The 21,948-nt window shown below is 48.0% G+C and overlaps 7 protein-coding genes across 7 annotated transcripts; 4 read left to right on the top strand and 3 right to left on the bottom strand.

The window, feature by feature from the left end:
- Nucleotides 1–1,528: 1,528 nt before the first annotated feature.
- Nucleotides 1,529–2,195, top strand: EPUS_03264 (uncharacterized protein; the record flags this gene model as incomplete). The annotated part of the gene is made up of 2 exons (XM_007789694.1): nt 1,529–1,737; nt 1,799–2,195. The coding sequence occupies 2 exons, from the start codon at nt 1,529–1,531 to the stop codon at nt 2,193–2,195; spliced, it is 606 nt and encodes a 201-aa protein (XP_007787884.1).
- Nucleotides 2,196–4,875: 2,680 nt separating this feature from the next.
- EPUS_03263 (uncharacterized protein) lies at nt 4,876–6,491 on the top strand (the record flags this gene model as incomplete). The annotated part of the gene is made up of 4 exons (XM_007789693.1): nt 4,876–5,154; nt 5,201–5,562; nt 5,616–5,917; nt 5,992–6,491. 4 exons carry the CDS (start codon nt 4,876–4,878, stop codon nt 6,489–6,491), a joined length of 1,443 nt encoding a protein of 480 aa, XP_007787883.1.
- Nucleotides 6,492–6,810: 319 nt separating this feature from the next.
- Nucleotides 6,811–9,182, bottom strand: EPUS_03262 (uncharacterized protein; the record flags this gene model as incomplete). The annotated part of the gene is made up of 2 exons (XM_007789692.1): nt 6,811–8,456; nt 8,519–9,182. 2 exons carry the CDS (start codon nt 9,180–9,182, stop codon nt 6,811–6,813), a joined length of 2,310 nt encoding a protein of 769 aa, XP_007787882.1.
- Nucleotides 9,183–11,240: 2,058 nt separating this feature from the next.
- EPUS_03261 (uncharacterized protein) lies at nt 11,241–13,706 on the top strand (the record flags this gene model as incomplete). The annotated part of the gene is made up of 1 exon (XM_007789691.1): nt 11,241–13,706. The coding sequence occupies one exon, from the start codon at nt 11,241–11,243 to the stop codon at nt 13,704–13,706; it is 2,466 nt and encodes an 821-aa protein (XP_007787881.1).
- Nucleotides 13,707–14,446: 740 nt separating this feature from the next.
- EPUS_03260 (uncharacterized protein) lies at nt 14,447–15,633 on the top strand (the record flags this gene model as incomplete). The annotated part of the gene is made up of 3 exons (XM_007789690.1): nt 14,447–14,953; nt 15,016–15,068; nt 15,126–15,633. The coding sequence occupies 3 exons, from the start codon at nt 14,447–14,449 to the stop codon at nt 15,631–15,633; spliced, it is 1,068 nt and encodes a 355-aa protein (XP_007787880.1).
- A 1,203-nt stretch (nt 15,634–16,836) lies between these two features.
- On the bottom strand, nt 16,837–18,017 carry EPUS_03259 (mannan endo-1,4-beta-mannosidase A; the record flags this gene model as incomplete). Its single annotated transcript, XM_007789689.1, has 2 exons — nt 16,837–17,828; nt 17,888–18,017. 2 exons carry the CDS (start codon nt 18,015–18,017, stop codon nt 16,837–16,839), a joined length of 1,122 nt encoding a protein of 373 aa, XP_007787879.1.
- A 2,910-nt stretch (nt 18,018–20,927) lies between these two features.
- EPUS_03258 (uncharacterized protein) lies at nt 20,928–21,454 on the bottom strand (the record flags this gene model as incomplete). The annotated part of the gene is made up of 2 exons (XM_007789688.1): nt 20,928–21,079; nt 21,130–21,454. 2 exons carry the CDS (start codon nt 21,452–21,454, stop codon nt 20,928–20,930), a joined length of 477 nt encoding a protein of 158 aa, XP_007787878.1.
- Between the last annotated feature and the right edge of the window lie 494 nt (nt 21,455–21,948).

Below are 21,948 nucleotides of genomic sequence, written 5' to 3'. Positions count from 1 at the left end.
AGAGTAACGTCTAAGGCATAATCTGTAAGTTAAGAGAATGTGTAGTGGACACATAACATAGGTGTGGGGTATCTGTTAGCATTAACTCTGAATTTTGAAGTAAGGCCTACCCTGAACCTCTCTAAGTCTTTGTAAGTGTTAGGCCCTAGGCTACTAAATATAGGAACGTCTGCAGTCTTTTTTAATTTTGTAAGTATATACTAGAGTTATTAATTCTGTTGCAGGACTATAGTTATTACTAACAAGATCTAAGCTATTAGGCCTTAAGTTAAATCTTAGGCTAGGTGCTTAGAGGGCTAGGGAGTATAAATTAGAGCCGGACTATATATAGGGATAGGTATGTAAGAGGGCTCTTATAGGTTGACTATGTCATTGTCAAGACGTATCTAGGCGTTAGTCATAGCTTCCGCAGATAAAAAGGACTCAAGAGAGATCTCAGACTCTTCTAAGGAGGAAGGGATGCGGAACAGAATGAAAGAAGGAGAGGCAGTGGTTCTTCTACTGCCCAGACTGAGCAATAAGGAACAATAACAAAGGGAAAATAGGTTAAGGCGGATCTAAGGACCAGAAGATAAAAATAAGTGAGACGCTTCGTAATGTCAGGAGAGCTATAGTTGGGCCTAATATACAAGACGAAGCGTGAAGAAAAGGAAACGAAAGTGGGAACACAACGCTCTATATACATGTCCGTGCCCCTTATCTCGCTGAGGCCAGGTACAGACAACTGTGGGTACCTGTCGTCAGTGATGGCTAGAATAGCGGCGGGGAGCTGGTTGGCGTAGGTCGCGGGAGGATTCGTAACACATAGTGACTGCGCCCTCCTACTAGATAGGAGTCAAGTCCTAACGTCAAACACGGTTCCGTGCCAAATCTCTTCCAAGCAGGTCCATGTTTCATAATGGCTGATAAATATGCCACTCTGTCAAGTTCTGAGCGTGTTGATGCAGCTGTTTAATTGCTCCACAATAATCCTTCCTTGAGCCTGTCCAAAGTAGTAACTATGACTTAACCCGTTCCCTTTCTATTTGAAATAGCTTCATAACTGTTCATAGTGAGCTGAATTCGATGCAACAGCGCTGGCGAGGATTGTGCTAAGCAGTTTTGCTGCACGGGACCGTATATTCGTATTCGACGTTAGGCGCCTCAAATGATCGTCTGAAATTTGTCAACCGGGACGTCATATCTTACTGCTCTCTCACCCGGGACGCCACATCTTACTTCTCTCTCCTCCGGCCCCTGAGACGCCCATAGAGCATTGCACAAAAGAAACTATTATTGCCACCTATATATACTAACTCATTGCTTTGCGAACCTGATATAAAGCATCTCCATTTCCCATTTCCTTCTTTGAGTGATCAACTGAGTGATCTGCTATCCGCTCCAGGTCCAGGCATCAAACCCTCTACTCTTATTTCGAGCTTCCGTCCAGTCTTGCTAAGGCCTTTATCCTCGCACCCCTTGTTTATCCCTACTCAATCTGTCTCTCTATCTCCCAACTCGTCGCCCCTATTCAGTCAGCAATCCCAAGATGGATCCCGTAAGCGCCACTCTTCTCATCGGAGGGGCTACCGTTACCACCATGGCGGCAGTTGGTATCGGCACAATCACCGCAGCGGCTGTTGGGGCAGGTGCAGCGGTCAAAACCTTGAGGAATGAGAAAAAGCGCATGAAGCTCCAGCAAGAGCAAGCGAAGCAAGCGACGCAGCGAGCAGAACTCGAGATGCGCGAAAACAAGATGTATGGGCCCCCTTCTGCAAGCGCCGCTTCTGCAGAGATCTGGTTCTAAATTTTCACCTAGTGCGATGGGCCAGCATCCGAACCAGTCGAGCCTCACGACTCATTCACCCCACTACCACCAGCCTCAGATGTGCCAGCAAGCGGCACCGCCAGCCCTTCCGTATGGTGGGTATCAACCATATGCAGCGCCGCCAATGGTACCATACTACGTTAGTTATGTCCCTGTACAACATGGCCCTGTGCAACATGTACCACCACAACTGGCTCCGTCCTACAGTGGTCACGGCCTTCCGCAACATACGCCTCAGTCACTAGGAGGCTTGGGCCAGCAATACCTGATGACTCGACCGACCCAGCAATTAGCTCTGGAGTACGATAACGACCGCCCGCATCAGATACTGGCGTTAGAGTACCATGGCGCTAAGCCTGAGACATCGAGCTCCAAGGATTGGACTTAAAGTCGCTAGGAACTGAATACAGGGAATGTAAAAGTCAGAAGTGATTTACAATCAATTTGTCGAGTGCTTTCAGTCACAAAGGCTAGGAAAGAAGTTTCTTTAGGAGTATCTTTGGTACCTTAGCCAGTAAAGCCTTTCTAGCTACAGCTCAAAATTGCTTATTCATCGCTCAGGTCTCAAAGTGGAATAGAATTTGGAGAGAGGTCAAGATTCCGGTATGGATATTCTGGGAAATGTTAGGACCTTCGCGCCGCTCAGTAGTGTACACTCATTTAGGGGATTGTTGGTTTTTGTGCCACTCAATATGCTCAGGGATAAAATCAGGCATAATCGGGGCGAAATCAAAAGGCTCAAGCTCTGCTCAGGAATGATCACGCTAACTCGAGTTCGCTCAGTGTAAGCCCAGTGCTGCTCAGAGGGGACCTGATTTCAGCCTCGTTGGATGATCAGGTTTTGTCATTAGGGTGTAACATTGATAGAACAAGTAATTAAGAATTACGTCTTAGTGGGTTTGGTATTTACAGCCGGGTGTCGACTCCTGTCGTTTTCGGCGGCAGATACCGCCGTTTTCGTGGGGCATCGTCACCAGTGGTGGGACTATCCACCTTTCTGACGTAAATTTTGATCTTTTTTCAATTCGTCGAAATAGCCGCTAGCGTCTACTCATACTGATATTAGGTTCTATTAGATACCTCTTATTCGATGGCGTCTGTTTAAGGTGCGCTGGCGGCTACAGCAACCAATTAGGAAAAGATCAAAATTTACGTCAGAAAGGTGGATAATGTAAAATCGCTTCCTCTCAGTGATAATATAGGAACGATTAGCGCTCTTACTTAACCTGTAATGTTTTCTTTCTCTAGAATTCATTTTTGTATATTTCATCCCCTTAAGATTTTGAACTCCTTATCGTGTTATCAACATAACTCACCTTATGCATACACTCGGCTCATAGGCAAGAGAATACATGAAACAGGAGTTTGATTACTAATACAGCGGGGAAGCTGTTTCTGCAGAATGTCTTGATTTCTGTAGAGGGCGCCAGGGCCGTGGGGCCGTAAACTGTTACGCCGCGCCAAGGCAGCCAAGCGTGCCAAGCACGCTACGCACGCCTAGCGCGCGCGCACACACAAATGGAGAATTCTGCACTCTAGGAGTCAGAGTTTCTCCATCGTTCGACTTATAGAAGTCAGGAGCTCATCCTTCGTCGCCACTGCTGATAGTGCTTTACAACTGCGAAGCGCACGCTATTCGTACGCTAGATTGTCACGTCGCTCAAGACCCTGAGCGTCTCTGACATAAATACACGTAGAGTAGCAAGATACTCCATACCTCTAGGCAATCTCTTTTCCTAGGTTTCTAATAGCAGTAATTTCAATGTAAACGCTAGGAATATTGTGTGGGTCCAGAAGGAGATTAGCAGTGGCCTTGTTAGGTTTAGCTTAGGGTGCAGAGATTGCTGTGTCTACCTCCTTACTACGTAGTATGGTCCTGTACGAGTCTGCTATGAAAATACATCTACTAGTTGGGTTCGAAACCTAAAACCGCTGTCCTTTTGGTGGAGTGGTAGATGTAATATTCCTTTATACATAGTTTTCTTCTTCTTTGCCACACACCCACTGCAAGGACTGAATCTACGCGTTTGGCCATATTGCTGTTAGAATCCCTGCGTTTATGATACGTATCTGTTACGTACTAGCATGATGGTACAAGGTCCCCGCATGCAAAACGCACGAAACGCTCTTGTAACTGTTACGCCCTGTTATTTATGGCAGTGAGCATTGCTATACAAATTGAACGCCAAACGCTGTTTCTGAGCTGTTGCAGTAATGCGCTTCTATAGCTATTAGTGTGAGCAAATGCTCCTCTTGATAGGAGTAACTCAATCAATTCAATTGGTATCTCCGTACGCTATTTGCTACATCCTCTAACACGCAGAACCACTAAATTTCATATTAAAAGAGGCCTATATCTCAACCAGCTAAGATAGGGAGTAGAAGAATAGCCTAAAGGGGAATAGCCTCGTTAGGTGCCTCGATGAAAGGCCGCGGAGTTAACGGAGGCAGAGGCGTCAACATTCTCGGTTGTAGAGCCACAACGCCAGTACGGTTTCTTTGTGGCGCAAAGTCCGCGTGTTGTCGCTTCTCAGCTGCGGCTGAATTGCAGACACTCGCATGCTTTTGGGCTAGATTGAGCTTTAGATATCACCTCTGGGACATTCGGCCCCAATAGTTGGCCCTATCCCCAACGAGTCCAGGAACATGTTCTCGATTGCAGTTCGCCTTTGGGACGACTTGCGGACTGAGCACAGGCGAAATGCTGGCTAGAGCTTCATAATGTGTGGATTAATGCTGCGCAACAGTAAAGAACCTTCATGGATGGTCGATGCACATCGCCCACTCCTGCGCCTGAAGCCGCGAGCTGAGGCTTCCACCTCAATTGATAGGTATTCGGCTCGAGATCAGCTGAGGATACCTCACGCCTCAAGCATGGTTGCATGAATTGTGCGCTAGATGGTGCCCGCATAGAACGGGGTGATTAGCCAAGGATCTGATTATAAAGGAGAGAGCTGGATTAGCATTCCATGTTGTCGACCGCATCTTGAAGGGCGCTGCAGCACCCTGTTATTGGGCAGAAGCTACTCTTACACAGTTGCCATAAGCATTATCTTGCTTTGCCCATCATGGTTGTTGACAAGAATGACATCCAAGGCGATGTATGGAGCAAGGGTTTTTTGAAGCACAATGAAACGTACTACTTCTTCTCTATCGCGGACCAAAAGCAGAAAATCTTTTCCCAGTGCTTGAAGAAACTGGCGGCTCAAGTGGGCGATGCATCTCTCATCACCAGTCTGACACAGGTACAGAAGGACCGGGATACAGCAGGCGAAGCGCGTGCTCTCAACAAAATTGCAATTATATCCAATGCTTTGATCGCATTCACCAGAACAGGATTGGACGTTGTGAGTAGTATTACCGAGACGAATTTACCAGGACTCACGCAGTCAGATACAAAGTGCTCTTCCAAACACAGCCCTAAGATTGAAAAGAGTCGAAAATACCGATCCAGCGTTTTACGCTGGAATGAAGGAAACTAATGAACTAAAAGATCGACCCGCTAATGATTGGGATCCGTTGTTCAACGCCACGAGCACCCCAATCCACGGACTGCTCAAGGTCGCTGGAAGCGATGCAAACGAGGTTGAAAGGAAGCTGCAGGCTATCTTGAAAGTGCTTCAGCATGGCACTGTTACCCTAGATGTAAAGGGTATATCGCCGCCTACTACCGTAGAATCGAGAATCGACGGCGCAGTGAGACCCAAAGATTTCATACTCGACGGCAAGCTTGTCAATCTCAATGGCAAAGAGCAGTAAGATGGGCGCCTGGGACTGCAATGACCAAAACACTGACAAATCCGCGCAGTTTTGGGTTTGAGGACGGCATCTCTCAGCCATTGATACAAGGGATTGACACACTCGAGCCGGAAGTTGCTGGTGTGGCAAATATGAATACCGATGAAGAAGTCATCATCCTATCCAAGTTTAGCCCCAAAACCGATAACAATGTAGCCCGTCCCGACTGGATGTACAACGGGACATTCCTTGTCTTTCGCAAGCTTGAGCAGGACGTGGATGCCTTCAACAAGCTCATCAAAACTTGGAATCAACATGGCTGCTCTAGCGAGAAGCACATGGGCGCAAAGCTGATGGGACGTTGGGAGAGTGGTGGGTAGAGGAACATCTTGCTATCCATTTTTCACTAGATAATTAGTTTATCATCGCTCACAGCTTTCTGACAGGTGCCCCCATCGTTAAATTCCCGGACAACGACTCGCCCGACCCAGACAATGCAAGGACTTTTAATGAGTTCAACTACGACGGCGACGCTACAGGCAAGACTTGTCCTTTTGCTGCGCATATCCGAAAGGCCAATCCCAGGAGACCAAGGAACCCTAACGAGCAGTCAACTTTTCTGACCAGAATGATCCGGAGTGGAATCACCTATGGGTCTGAGTTCTCCGAGAAACCTCTGGAAAAGCGTGGTCTCTTGTTTGCATGCTATCAGAGTCATATTGAGTCAGGATTCAAGTTCATGCAGGCCTCTTGGCTCAACAATGAGAACTTTTCGACCGCAGGAGCTGGTCATGATCCAATCATGGGCCAGACGGCTAACAGGAAGTTGTTGACGAATATCGGCGGTACCTCAGTCAGCTTTGATGAGATGGTAACACTGAGAGGTGGTGACTATTTTTTTGTGCCATCGATTTCGGCTTTGCAAAAGACACTGGGCCAGGACTGAATCAAATCCCACTTACCTGGCGTTGAATCGGTGCATAAACCCACTTTTGTAAAGTGGTCTTTGTACGGTACATGAGTCATGATATGATCTCCCTGTTTACCAATGATTGTTATGATGGAGAAATGTGCGACACTTTGTGGACGAGCTTGTGTCTCATAGATACGATGAATAAGTGTGATTTATTTTATGTATCAACGGTTCCAAATCACGATCCTGATATCAGAACCACTCAGTCGTGCACCAAACAATGATCTCACTAATCAGACCTAGGCAGTATTGCTCATTCCAATTTCCTGCTTTTAGTCGCAGATAACAATAGTTAAGCGAGTATCTGCACGCTCTGCGACTCGCTTGGCACGCCATTGGTAAAGACGAACAACATCCAGTAGCCTGGCAGGGCAACACCTCTGTCGGCAGGAATTTTCGCCGTATAGGTGAAGTCAGCCATACTGGTCTTCTTGGGCTGAAGCTCGATACGTCTCTGATCGTTGTTCAACGAATGGGTGACCCCACTGTATCGAACCAAGGACGCACTGTTACCATCGTCTATGGCGGTGGTCGTTGTGAAGGTAAGAGTTTCTCCGACTTTGACCGTGTTCTTGGTGACTGACTTGATGCGTGGTCGTGGCGCGAATTTCCCGTCCTGAAGCAGGTAGGGGGGGTAATAGATTTGAGCATCGAAGTGATTCGTTTCAGCTCTTCCCAAACCACTACCGCCGACAAGAACAGTGGCATCCGGAAGGAGTAGCGCGAAGGAGTGATATACTCGAGGAGTCGAGTGAGGGGCCGCATTCCTCCACTTCTGTCCATTGGGCGCTTTGGGCGAAAAGATTTCCGGCACCGTATGCCAGTCATCCTCCCAGAAGGGCTCGCCCCTCTCTTGACCGCCGATCACAAGGGTTTCACCGTTAGGCAGGGTCACGGCGTTGGCGAAGACGCGCTTCAAGTTCATCTGGTCCGTCTTTGTGACTGTTGCATTCACGCCAGGGTCTTTTAACTCGAGGATGAAAGCGTTGTTCGTCGCAGGTTTGCGCCTGGGATCTGATATTCCTCTCCATCGATCTGCCCAAAAGTGATATTGTGGAGCACCACCAGCCGTGAGGATGAGGCCCTTCTCTGCATCGTACATTGATGTAACGCCGCATACAGCATCGCCATCAGAAAAGCTACCGTCTTCACGGGTTCCTGCGGCGGAGATTTTGCGGGGGTTATTTGTGGTGATCCAGTGCATCGTCGCAGCAGGTCCTGCATGGAAGATGGAGTCTTGTTTCCACCCAAACAGCCACACATGAAAGTCCCAGCGGTTCGGGTCTGGATCGGATTTCATCTCGATGTCTGTGGATTTCCAGTCTTCGCTCTTTTCCCATTTGTTGTTAACATGATCATATATCTCACCAATCTTGTTGTGCAGGCCATCCCCCGCCCAGCTTCCACCTATGAGGAAGGTCTTGCCATTGGGCACCAATGTTTGGCCCTGATAGCCGCGTCCAATTTTCAAGTCATCTCCTGATGACCATTCATTCTTCACCGGGTCATAGATACTTGTCTTGGAGTTAGTAGAACCGCCTGTGATGATCATGTGACCGCTTTCGTTGAATGACATTCCAGGACAGAACATGTCGTGATTGGTACTTTCGATCCGTGTATCGGTCATGCCTTTGTTGCCGTGTTCCCACGTGGCTGTAAGAGTGGTAGCAGGGAGATGATCTTTTTGGAAGCCATCGTGTCGGTACGACGAAAATGTAACTACGTTGCCGGTGATTGGATTTACAAATGCCCCAACGGGGACCAGAGGGAAGTTTAAGGTGATGCCCCAAGTTCCTCCATTGGTCACAGGGGCTGGAATGGAATCCACAACGAATACACTGAGATCGCTAATGGCAACAAACTTGGCATTGTTTGTCGACTCCAATGCCACAAGCCGCACGTGTCGGGCGACTCGAGGCTCAAAGGTCGCATATTTCACTACAGAGCGGTTAGTACACCCTACCTCTGGGGAATTCGTCGGATAGTTGAAGAATCAATACCTGCTGTGTCAGAAAACCAGGTTCCATAAGCGACATCTTGCCAATTATTGCCGTCGGTGCTGATTTGCACCACATGCTTGGAGACTGCACCTCCCTCTTTGGCATCCTCCCGGGGGGTCATGGCAAGGCTGTGCACCTTGAGATCTTGACCAAGGTCGATCGCAACCCAATGGCCATGCAGATTCCCTCCAAGGTCTGGTAGCGGAGCACCATCTGCAGTCTGCCAGTAGGTCGTGACGTCGGCGTCAGTTGTGAGCTCGCATTGGTGACCACTTTTTGAGCTGCTGCATGTCGGCTTCGTTTTATCGGTAAGAAGCTTACCCATGGGTGGTTTTGCGACGAATTCGGGCGCCTCCGGTGCGGCAAACTGGTTGCAGTCTCCTTGATGGACCTTGTAGTCTGGCAAAAGAGCATGATATGCCGAAGTAGCGTAGCCGATGATGCTTTGGCCATGGAATAGAGTGACGACGCATGCAGAACTCAGGATGAGAAACTTAAGAATAAACCAGAGCTTCCCGGACTTAAACCATGCCTTCTCAGTTGGCACCGGACCATCCGCAAAAGGTAATCCAGTCTTATCGGAGCCCTCAACCAGCGGAAGTTGCTGATCGTTGGGAACGGGGCCGACAATCCTCTTGAAGAGGTAGTGGTGGCGACTTAACATTGTGTCTCAGTGACGCAGAGAAAAGGCTTAGAATGAAACTGTTGAAAGTAAGGCGGGCTGCAGTCCACAGCGCAACAGTTCTGGACTTTACCAAATCCGAGAACACAAGTGAGATGGGCAGCTGGCCTTTCATTCATCTCTCAGGGCTCCTCGTAAAGTATGCAGAGAGCTTCCCAGCTCTTCGAACAGGCCACAATGTATCTCGAATTCATCGTGCGTTCAGCTCGGCGCTCTTGTTTATTCCAGCTCCACTAGTTGCTGCGCGTGAAGCCTTCTTTCCAGTAGCAGCTCTGCATGGACAGGCATTTTCGGACTCCAATTAGCCAGTGTTGTAAAACGTGGTTATGGACTAAGCTGGTCGCAGATCATGGCGCACTAAAACGAAATGTGCAAATTCACAGACAAAATGAGCCAAGCGTGATTGAGATGCAGTCAAGTCCAGCCTATGAGGCGCAGACCGTCTCTTTTTGAGCTGAATGCGGACGCCTCCACACTAAGCTAAACTTCGTCCTAACTTCATATGCAACCTGCTTTCGTATTCACAAAGGAGTCAGTGTTCAGCCTTGACCACGAATGCAAGAGCTCAGATGGCCTGAGGTAGCTTGCTTGGGAATGGGGATAAACCAAGGCGACTCAGTGGGGAATTGTTGGTACTTTTATGCCACTCAGTAGCGTACGCTCTCCTAGGAATCCATTTATCTCAGGAAATGTTGGTACCTTGGTACCAGTCACGGACGGACGCCTGATTTCAGCCTTATTGGATGATCAGGCTGTGTCTTCAGGGTGTAACATTGACAATACAATACAAGTATGCTTAGACGGAAAAGTGACTGGGCTGGGAATTAAAAGTAGGTTGTCTAAGGGCCGCAAATAAAACTGGGTGACGCCTCCCGTTGTTTTCGGCGGAGACACCGCCCTTTTGGTGGGGCATTGTCACAGTGATGGGACTGTATAATGCAAAATCGGTCAATACTGCCCACAGCATGGAAGCGAATAGAGCTTTCACACAGCCGGTAACTTTCACTTTTAATATGTATTGTGGATGTGGCTTGGCCTTCGTATCGTTGGGAAAGAGTGCTGATACGACCACGTCATGGATACGCCAATTGGATGCTTTCACAAAGATGCTAATGAATATTCTCGTACTTCCGCGGAGCGGGGCGACTATGGCGTATTTCCGTAGGCCTGAACGGGTCAATATCAGAAGATCTGGAGCGCCATCACCTGAGTCTTTTGGGAATGAACACTCGAAGAGTGACTCTGGGAAGAAGCAAGTGAATGTCGTCCAGCGCGCGGGTGCAAAATGCGGGGAGGCTGATTCGGGCAGTGTCTAGGTTGATTAGAGGCAAACCGACCAATGTACAATCAATTTGACTGAAAGGCTGCCTGTGTCTGTTTCTTTCTGCTAGTCTGCTCCTTATCTTGTTGTTTTCCTGAACACCCAATCTTGGTTGTAGCATCTCTGTGCCAATTTCATAAGGAAATCCCAAGACTCCTCTGCTGTTCGGCTCATAGTCAATTAACTTTTGTCCTTATCGATGAGCTTGGAGGCTCTTTTGCTTTCGTCCCTGTCACGTTGAATGAAAATAAAACGTGTAGAGGGACCAAATATAAGACTTTGAACATGCTTATAAAATGTTATTTGCGCTGGGTTACAATTGACGAAGCACTCCGATCGTTTTTCTCACTTCAAAGTAGCCTTAGACTCCATCGAGGGATTTCATGTGAGCTTCCAGGGTTATGGCACAACGGAAGGAGTGGCAAGCTACACAGAGTACTTAACATCCCCCCTGGGTCGCGGGACGCACCCCGAGACGGGACAAACCATGGCAAGCCAAGCCTAATTAGGCTCAGCCTCTTGAATTGAAGCCTCAAGCCTCAGGCAATTGGGCCTGACAGCGGGAAGGACTATTCCAAATACTTAAGTGTAGCTCAATACTGCTTGAGGCAGCGGATCGCGTTCATGTACTGTTCTTCCTTCCACCGTTCTAACTTATAATTACATATACATCTGGTCAACTGTTTCTCGATATTTCAGAGATATTCCATCTAGGAACAATGACTTCACACCCTCAAGCGGAAAGCACAGCCGCGATCGCGAGGGACGATGAAGCTGGAGCGAATATACAACCCTTAACAATGGGAGGTGCCCTCTTCAGAGACCACGAGGAAGAACGCTCTCACATTCCCACAGGCGGCAAAAGTCCTGTCAACTACATTGAAAATGATGCGGATGATGAATTCGCCCCAGAAGCTAGTGGCCCCGTCAGGGTAGAGCAAATGGTACGGGGCGGACCGGTCAAGCTTGCTGGTAGAATCGGGGCAACTCAAGGGAAAGTCACCTTTATCTCGAAGCAAGGCGACATTGATCTTACGGAGTCCCAGCCCGTATACAGTCAACAGGAAGAAGGGTACTTAGTCACAACATTGCATCTTGCATATTCAAATCGATTTGAGATTGCGACAAGAGCCCGAACAGCCCGCCGTCGAGAACTAGAAGTTCTCGCGCCATTTCTAGCGGACGAGCTGCTTTCAGAGCTGCAGATTTTACGCGAAGACGTTTCGTCGGTCTCCACTGCATCCGTCTCTGGAACCAAGCCAGATCCCGGCCCACGAAATCCGCAAGGCTCTTGTGGTGAGGAATGTTGGTTGAGAACAGACGTTCCCGAAAGCGAGCCTATTGTCGGTGGTAGTTACAGGATACCCATCTCTGCGGATCCGTTCTTCAGATATTCCGCTATCGTACCGGGTCAAACGCGCATTCTCTGCCTTCAACCTGGATCAGCAGACCACCCAGTCACTATCAACATCATTCCAATGAATTCGAACGATGTCGGACCGTATGCTGCTTTGTCGTACACCTGGGGCTCACCAACACAATCAAAGCGCATCATTGTGATAAACAAAAAGCTCCATACAGTGTCCGAAAATCTGTACAATGCATTGCTATATCTACGTCTCAGTGACAGGCCCAGGTGGCTCTGGGTCGACGCCATATGCATCAATCAAGAGGACATGGCAGAAAAATCCTTCCAAATTCCTATGATGACGAGCATCTACCGCAACGCTCAGAAGGTGGTCATCTGGCTTGGAGAGCACAAGGACAATAGTGCTCTCGCCATAGCAGGAATGAAGCTGCTTGACCGGGAAGAGACTCGCAAGAAAATAATGGAACCAGCGCACGACGAGGAGTGTCTAAGGCAACTCAATAAGCTGTACGAAGCCTTGCTCGCCATCTACCAGCGTCCGTTCTTTGGCCGCGCATGGATCCGTCAAGAAATTGCCGTAGCCAAACGAGTGGAAGTCCAGTGCGGGCAGGATACCGTATCGTGGCTCGGGCTGAAGAGGACGGCCCGAAGATTGCATTCCCTGAGAAACATAATCAAAAGCGAGAGCGCGATCGATCCACTTGATTTCAAATCTGATGACTTGGGCAACCTCAAGTTCCTGTCCCGAGGATGGCGCTATGGACAATCAGCCTTGGGATTTATGGCCGAAGCCCAGAGTGTCTATTACTATCATGGTGGCGGATTGCTCGAATTGCTCATGATTTCTAGGCACTTTGAGGCCACCGATCCGCGCGACAAAGTTTATAGCGTTCTGGGTCTTGGGAGAGAACCTTTGCAAGCACAAAATGCATCTTTAGAGCCAGTCCGACCACTAGCTGCCAAAGATTCCTCAGGATTATACGCAGCGTTATATCACCATATGGTGAGGTGCTTCACTTACATGCGGGATAAAGTACATAGCACCCTGGGTCTTACGAGCGAACCAGTCTCGGAGGACACAGCTGCCCTGACGGAAATCTTGGCTCCACCACCCAAATTTATCGTGGACTACTCCCAATCTGTCTCTCAGGTATATCAGCATGTGGCAAAATACTTCATCAATCGTGATCGCAATCTCGACATCCTCTGCATACTAAGCACACATCGAGGACCCGAATCCTCCGACCTTCCATCATGGACACCAGATTGGCGAGTCACAACTTCTCATATCGGACTCACCGAGTGTTGGGACTACATCGGGATGAAGCACTCTTCTGCCAATTCTGCTCTAGCGGAGCTCCAAGATCAAGACGGCGCTGGACGATTGATCGTGCGCGCATATCTTGTCGAACAGATTAAAATCCTTCTAGAGGTGACAGGCGACGTGTGCAATACCATAAATATGGCCATGTTCGGACCAGACGAGACGGCCAAACATGAAGCGGAGACAGAGCCCTTCAATTCAGGAAAACACGTTCGAAGGTTCTGCAAAACGCAATCCCGGTTGCAGTTCTTAGTCCCTGCAGGCGCTGAGGAAGGCGATGTCATTGTCCTCCTTTACGGTTCTCGTTTACCCTTCGTGATTCGGCCTCTAGTATGGGACTCGTATTTGACTGTAGAAGACGTCACGTTCTGCAAGCCAGGCGCCGAATTCGAGTTGATAGGGCCTTGTTTCCACCCGATCCTTATGAACGGGCATGCTTTTATGAGGTTTCAAAAGAACTATTCGTTGCCTGAAAAGATATTTCTTATCTAATATTTGTTGTAGTAATGTGTGATTAAAAATGAATGCTTTGGAATTCGTCAAAGCATGTTGATGCATTTGCAAGTAAGGTACGGAGTACGGAGTATGTGTATTCGCCGATGGGATGGTTTGTGGCGGGGTGAGAGTGTGTAAAGGCACAAGAGGGATGCAAGAATGGATTGCTAACCTACGACGCTCCGCTCTTATAAATGACTGTTTCCAGTGTTTAATTGCTTGGCCGGCTTGATCCGGACGGGAGGGATTCCTTCAGTTCAGCGCTAGTATCTTTACTCGAAACGTTCTTTACGTAGTGTACAAAACAGCTAAGCTCATATTAGACTAAGAGTAAATTTTCAACTCATTTGAATGGTCATTTCTAATACAAGCTTTGCAATAACAAATCACGGCACTATGAGGGAGTAGCAAGAACTAGCCGCTACTAGCAGCAGCATAACAATACTTCAGGCCCCCCGGGTAGTACATGAGAAGTAAAATACCTGGTCCACGAGTTTGTACGGTAAATGAGTTTATACAGAGAATCAGCGAATATTTTTTATATCTGTATTTGGCGTTCCGCGTTCAGACTCTTCTGTAAAGTTCAGAATTTACGCATTTAGACTAGCCTGTTGCACATCAGCCTATTGTGCATCAGCCGATGGCGAAGCAGGAAGTGTCTAAATATCTTGAGACAACATGCCTAATTTCAAAGCTCCTCGAAAGCCGTCCAAACTGTCACGGAAAAAGCACCCGAAATGAATAACGGCGCGAAGACGACTGGGTACGAACAGCCCGCTGTGGCTACTAATAGGAACTCACGCCAAAACAAAGCTGTCGATTGTGAGGCCAACGAACCTCCAGCAGAGCCTCAAGCTTCGCTAGAAAGCCTACTGAAAGCTCACGACTATGAACAGCCCACCGCAGCTACCAACATGAACCTACACAAAGATAAGGCTGTCGACGGTGATACCAAGCAACCTCCAGCAGAGCCTCAGCGTTGGCCAGAAATCCTACGCGAAGCCTTGAACTTCGCAACAAAGCTCAGTGTGGGACTTATTCGCATGCTGCGCACCTTTGTCGTCACTCTGGCACCGTTTCTTTCAACGCTTCTGGTCCTCTTCTTTCTGGTCAACATCCTCCGTGCAGCCTTTGAGTCCTCATGCAAGATCCCTTTCGTCCCTTACATCTCTTACCCTTACTGCCAGAGCTTTGACGACAGAACTCAGAGGGTTGATTCGCTGGAGAACCTTCAATCACAGCTTGTACACGTTCAACAGATTGTGCGAGTGGCCTCACACTCCCCATGCAACTCGAATATAGCAAGAACGTAGTGCGCGAAGTGGCAGGCATAGTCGACCACAGTAAAGTCCCCTCTCGGTAAGTTGAGTTACGAGAGAGTCCATCGAATGGGAGCTAACGCAAAGACCCTTGTAGAGACAAGATAGTCGACCATCTGACTGACTTCTGGCAGCTCACAGATAACACAATAGACGGTCTCGGTGATTTCTTGCAGGGCATCGACCGAATGGTAGACAGCACAATCACCCGTAACGAGATTACGCTCCGCAATTTGAGGAATATCGCATCTAAGCGTGCCGAACCAGCTAGTATTGTACTGCAGGTTATCGCTGTTCTTTTCCACACGCCTCTCACCGCCGAGAACGCAATTCGCAGACAGTACCTCGAACACCTGGACAGGTTGATGGCCGAAACCGATAGGTTACTCCTCGATTCACACCTTCAAGACAACAATCTAAAGAGATTGGCCAATATCCAGTGGGACATTCACAACATTATTGTGGGGGATAATGATCATGTAACGGAACAGGAACAGGAGGTCCAGGGCAATTTTTGGGCTCAGTTTGGTGGATATAAGAAGTTGCTGGACGATTATAAGCAGCAGGCTGCGGTTCTGCAGCAACTCGATGTGCAGCGCAAGTGAGCTGTGGATCTAATAAGTGATATTACTGGGAGGCTGAAGGAATTGAAGTCCAAACTGGGTGATCTTCGGTATAGGATTCAAGAACCCAGGTTGGATTTGTCTGGCGATCTGGATTTTCAGATTGTGATCATCCGAAGGAGTCTTGATAATTTGTATGCAGGAAAGGCGAAGTCACTGAGCGAAAAACAGAAGACTATAGCAGACATAAGGAAAGAGATTGAAGGAAACGAGGTTATATGTCGATGGGTGGCTATACCGATGACTCTTCCCGATCGCTCTGGGTCATTCTTTGAGTCATTTATGTTGCCATCTGGGTGTGTTTAGTTCCCTTGATAGTCAGCCTCGACCACAGACAGAGAGAAGTAGAGAAAATGATCAATGCACTCATTGGAAACGCTTCCGTTCCCAATTAAATCCGGAAATATATGACATAGTGCTATCAAGTAGTCGTGCTTCAAAAGTTTTCAATATCCGCTAAATTTAGAGCGTCAATAGCACAATCGATCTAAGCTTTAGCGGCACGTAGAAACTACATTATAAGGGTGGATCCCTAGAACTACTGCTATCACCCTCTTATCTTAGAGACACCTAGGGACCCATTTAGCTCTGTATCAGTTAAGCTTTAACCATCCGCCCTCTGACAATCTTTACGCTTCTACTGTCTAGTGACAGTACGCTAGTACAAGAAAAGCTAGCTCTTCTTTGTCCAAGTTAGCGAAGCATGACTTCGTAAGCTTAGAAGTGCGGCCCACAGGAATCATCACTTAAATTGGATCAAGTGCACACTGCATGCCTCACTGTAAATGCCAAGTACACATACACAAGCGTAGGGTTACTTTACTAATGTAGGTCTTGCTGCACACCGTATTCGGAGGTGCTGCTTCAAGTAGGACTTTGTTGACGGTAGACAAACGGGCCTACAGAAATGCAATCCAGGAAGGCCCGGGAGCGTAGCATGTGAAATGCCCAATTTGAAAACCAGAGAAACGGTTTCAAACAAGGCATGATGTCCTTCTCGATCAGGTCAAACAGCGAGATACAAGGCTTATCATTTTGATATAAATCTTGGGAATGGACCCTCACACACTGCTACTTCACCAATATCTCTGTTCGGTCATGTGCGTTCGTAAAGTATTGGGATATGTTAGAAAGCTGGCTGTTCTATATATATGAAGTCTGGCTATCTCCATGACCTTAGAGCCACTAACCGATGGCCTTGATACGGTCGTCCACAAGACACTTCCAATCACTACTTCCATAGTAAATTGTATGTCCGTCATTGTGTGTTTGTTGACCGGTCGATTTGATCGTTTCTCCAAGTTGCCAGAACAAATCCGCACCCATCCCATTGTCCTTCGCACCCAAGGAGGTCTTCTGCCAATCGCTCTCCACTGAACAGTGCTGCGCCGCCTGTGAAACCCCATACTCTTCAAACAAGCAGGGCTTGTTCAATTGCTTGCAAATGTTCGCGTGAGCCGTGACCCAGCCGTTGCCGAAGGAGTTGGAGACGCCCCACGATTCTGGGTAGAGATGGAATGTGCCGAATGAGATGTTTGGGAGAGCGAGGTTGGCGGCCCAGTCGACACCCTCGCCGAACTGGTAGGGGTAACTGCCATCACCAGCCAGACCGAATCCTTCGTCACCAGCAGCAATCATATGATCGGAGTCCAGTGAGCGGATGTAGTCAGATGTCTTCTTCATCCAGTCTGTAAGAACGCTCGTGTGGCAGCCTCTGCAGCGAGGCTCATTTGCCAACTCCCAGGCAAAGACAGCTGTAGAAGTCCTATAACGGCCCACAACGGTTTTAATGTAGTTGTGGTACATGGACTGACACTTTGACGCGGCGTACCATTGCTCATTGCTGCTAACCCCACAAGCTGAGAAGTACGCTGCCATGCCGCCGTAAGCCGTCCAGTAATTGACGAAGTTGATGATCAGCTTGATTCTATATTTCTCTGCGGTCTTGACGACTGCGTCAAGGCGCTGTAGGCCATTAGCTCCAGTGTTGATGGTCGCTGTAGACCCGGAGAAGGATTGGAAGTAGACTGTCCCCGAGCCAGGGATCGTTGTAACGTCATTGAAACCCCAGATACGTAGAATTCTCTGGCCAGATGTTTGGAGATGGGACATTATACTGTCAACATCGTCGTTGTTCGTTAGGAAAGGAATCCAGTAACTGTTCGTTCCGGCGTAATCTATGCAATGCGTAAACTTGGAAAACGGGGAGGAGTAGAGAGTGGATATCTTAACCTACATTTAGTGATACCATCAATCTTGAATTTAGTGCCATCAGCCCTTGATATCGCGGCGTACTGCGTACTGCTGTTCGATACCGGTAGTGCTGCTGCCACAGCAACGAAGGGAAGTAGAGAAGCGATCTTCATGGTGGACTGTGGGCTGCTTCAATACAGAATAGGATGCCATTGAAGAGGGGAGACACTCTTTTATAGGGAAACAGTCACTTGACCATTGCTACTCAGACCCCAAGCTAGACGGGCAAGGAAATTGCGTTCCAAATCCGGGTTAGGCCGAGGCACTGTGTAATAAGGCTCTGAGCTATTGCTATGCGGTGCAGGGTATAGACCCTGTACAAGGTAGAAGAGATCTAGCAAGAGATGAAGTATAAATATAATATTGCAGGCCAGGCGCCGAGGCCTCACAACCTTATCTCCGCTCAAGTAGCTTGTTGATGGTCTCAGACCCCATGATGAGCGTCCATCGCCCCCGATATCTTCTGCTTCTCCTTTTCTTCTCAATCGATTATAGGTGTCGGTCGGATGTTGTAAAAATACAGGAAGACTGATTGGATTATATCAGCCGCTCTGCGGGCGGAAAAGCCATTTCCGTGCAAAACCCCTGTGCCACTGCATGATGGATTTTTTTCCTTATTAAGAATAGCGTTGACGTGATTAAGATTTCTAATCTTGCCGCAGCCTTGGCATCAAAATCGCGGCAACGCTTCTTGATAAGGAAGGAAGCCCATTCAGTGACCCGGGTGTACGTCGGTCGAAACTCCGATGTGCATCAGACTTGGATCATGTTTTGTTGGTCAAAATGTGACAAACTCCAGATAGATATGGAGTACACATGCAACTTTTCAGTAACACAAGGAATGCAATAAGTATGCAGGCTAAGGCGCCCAGGCCTTACAGTGTAACTGTAAAGTTCGTTCTGGCAGAAGTGTAAGGACGGAGGAGAAACGGCAGCACTACTGCGCAGTAAGGTAATAGTATTATGCAAACTAATCCTTAGAGAACCTCTCCACCGAGGTAGGAATCCTCTACTGTTAAGGACACTGTTCTACGCTAATTAATGTGAGCCCCTGCGATCTTTCAAGGATTAATGTGGTTAGTGTACGGACAAAATCACAATACATGAGAGACTTAGGGTGAGCCGCTGATGGATAGCGCCTGAGCAAGGCGGCGATGCTGAGAAACCAGATGGAGGCCTCGCCAGAAAAATCTTATGGGATAATATCTTATGAATGTGCCGTAAACCATCTGCTAGCCCATGGAACTGTGTTAGAAGCCAGCGTTCCCGAGCTGCATCCAGCCTGGGAAGAGGGCCCAGAAGAAGCGAGCGCAGATTAGTCTGGGCGAGGGGTAGAAGTAAATGATAACCTTGATCGTCGGACCAAGAGTCCAATAGGGTCGGTTGGAGGCGGGAAGCTGGTCCACGCCCGGCGCTGCAGGGCCCGGGAACAGCGGTGTAGCCAGCCGAAAGGGCGAAGGGAAGGCCAGCTGGGAGGGAAGCGCGAGAGAGGGGGAAGGGAGGGAGGAACAGAATATAGAAAAATATGTACGTCGAAGGGGATCGAGGAGCAGCGAGCGCTTTATACCAGGCTAAGCGGCGAGGGAACGTTAACTCCTATCGGGCAAGGCTAAACCCGAAGAGGCATTACACCGCCTTTGCAGACCATCCCTATTCCTCCGCACTGGCCATTAGATAGACAAATCAACACACTTTCTACGCAACCCCATAACATACAGCTATTTGCCAACATTAACATCATACAAAGGCGTCCCTCGTAACACTCAGTGAGGAAAAGCAACATCTTGTGGCGACTCAGAATCTCCCAAAGACATTCCTGTTTCCAACTCCTCCAGCACTGGTAGGACCATGTCCAACCCCTGAGTATACTTCAAACGCATCTCCTGAAATAATCGGTGGTTACTGCATTGGTCCGGGCCTCTTGCTGAAGTTGTTGATTGGCAGCCCCGAGCTGATTGACTTCTTCTTCGGCGCGATGCCTGAGCTCCGTTTCTGTAGTTGCCAGATCTCTCCACTCATTTAGCTCTCCATTCAGTCTGCCATTCTCTTCCTCGAGTTCTTCGATCTTCTTACTGTAACTGACCGCTGGATTTTTTAGCGTCTAGGAGAAACGTTAGAAAACTTATGATCGTGTAAGATCCGACTCTTATTATTTGGCGTACACTAAGCCATATCATAGGTTCCTGCGCATTTGCAGCAACTGTATTTATTGCCATAGGCTCAGCCTTAAACGTTACGCCGACTCCTTCACATAGTTCTTTATAAGCCTTAATTGAATGATCGCTTATATTCTTTGAGAATATTTTGGAGAAGAGCTCCCTCTTCTCGGGCAGAATTTTCCAGACATACAGGTCGCCCGCGCCAGGGACAAGACGAACCTGTGACGGCTCTACTGCGATTCCTATCCTGTGGTCTTTAGATGTATTAGTCTAAATTTTGGTGAAGAGCTTGTTTGGTCTTATATATATGCTTCGATAACTTTTCTTCAGCACTCGCTTATCCATCGTCAACGTTCAATATTGCTCGATCATACTAGAGCTATTTCATGTACGGTATAATCCAGGACGATAGTAAAGAGACAAGTCAATAATTACTAAATATAGACTCTCCGGCCGACTTGATTTACTTAAGAGTGAAATCATCTTTGATAAGGTACTGTTTTCAGCCCCGGGGACATTTGAGGAGAGTTCCCCTTTCTGGGCCCTTTCTATGTATAGAACGTCCCAACTGACAAAATAGAAATACAACTGCGCAACCTTTCTTATCGTTTAGTACATAATTCATTTGCCTGTTCATCAAGGTAGAAGATTCGATAATGTCAAAACCTAATCTCGGGCCAGGAGGAGTTCGGCCTCGAAGGCCGCGACGGTGTCAGGATCAATATCCTTCTTTCTTTCCCAGCTTTTTTCGCTTTCTGGATATCCCAGCCACTTTACAAGGTATTTGACTGCTCTTCTAATCCCCCGCTTTTCGACTAATTTCTCGACCCTCCACTGGTTATCCTCCGGATCTAAGGCAGTTGGTTAATCATATTTCAATTGCTTGTTAGAGCAGCCTGGTCCAGCCTCTTCAACCTGGTAGCCTGAGATCTTAAGTACTGGATTTTCTTCTCGCTGCAGGTCAGCCAGAATGGCCGAGGAAAAAACTAAAGCGTCTCGTTCACAGGTAGAATCATCTATGTTCCTGGTCAGATGGGTACACATGACCGTTAGTGTCTGTACGCACCCTGAATCAAACCAGCTTCCGAACAACTCGGCTCAGCTGTATCATATGCGTTAGGATCCGCGCTCAATCCTTCCCGAAAGAGTACTGGATCAATGAGTTCTTCGCTGCAAATGGATGACGGTGGCGTTTGGCATGTCTGGAGCATCTCGTCCCCTGTTGAGGAGCAGGGTGATGACTTGATTCTGCGTGGTTCACGAAAGCCTATAGTCTCGATGGTGGTGTTAACGAAGGCGTATTCTATTTCAATGGACACTGCGTCGTCCTCTTCTCCCTTGTAATTGCGACGCTGCCTCTTCTTTGCATAGGGTGAGTTTCGTGCCTTCATCTTGGGATCTTTTTAATGGGATAGCCATTTTGATGAGGTTAACACCATGAGCATCTTGAAGATGAAACTCTAGCTGCTGTACGGGCTTGAATAACTCAGCGCAGTTGGGTATGGACATTCCGCAGGTTTACTTCCGTCAAGGTCCTGGATATGTTTGTGGATATGGTCTAGCCAACTCCCGCAATTCAAAAACTGTTGCATTCGCTTGCTGGATGGCAATTTTGAGTACGTGAGATAAAAATGACAGTACCCAGCGGTGGCAAGAACGTCACCATATATGAGAGGATCGCAATAGACTAGAAACGCGTCTATATTCCGCAGATGATTCTTACAGTGTTGGTCCCAGGCTTTAGATCCTGAAAACCACTTGTTGCAGAGAAAACACAGCTCTATAAAGCCGCTGCGGTTCTTGTAACATCTATATATATATTTCCAGCTGTAGGGAGCCTGTGGGTCGAGGCTGCGCTTGAAGCCATCCTTTCGGCAGTCGCACT

Source organism: Endocarpon pusillum, assembly GCF_000464535.1.
Source record: "Endocarpon pusillum Z07020 unplaced genomic scaffold scaffold1275, whole genome shotgun sequence".
NCBI lineage: Eukaryota > Fungi > Ascomycota > Eurotiomycetes > Verrucariales > Verrucariaceae > Endocarpon > Endocarpon pusillum.
The sequence above is the reverse complement of the archived record's forward strand: the minus strand, read 5'-3'. Positions and strand labels throughout refer to the sequence as shown.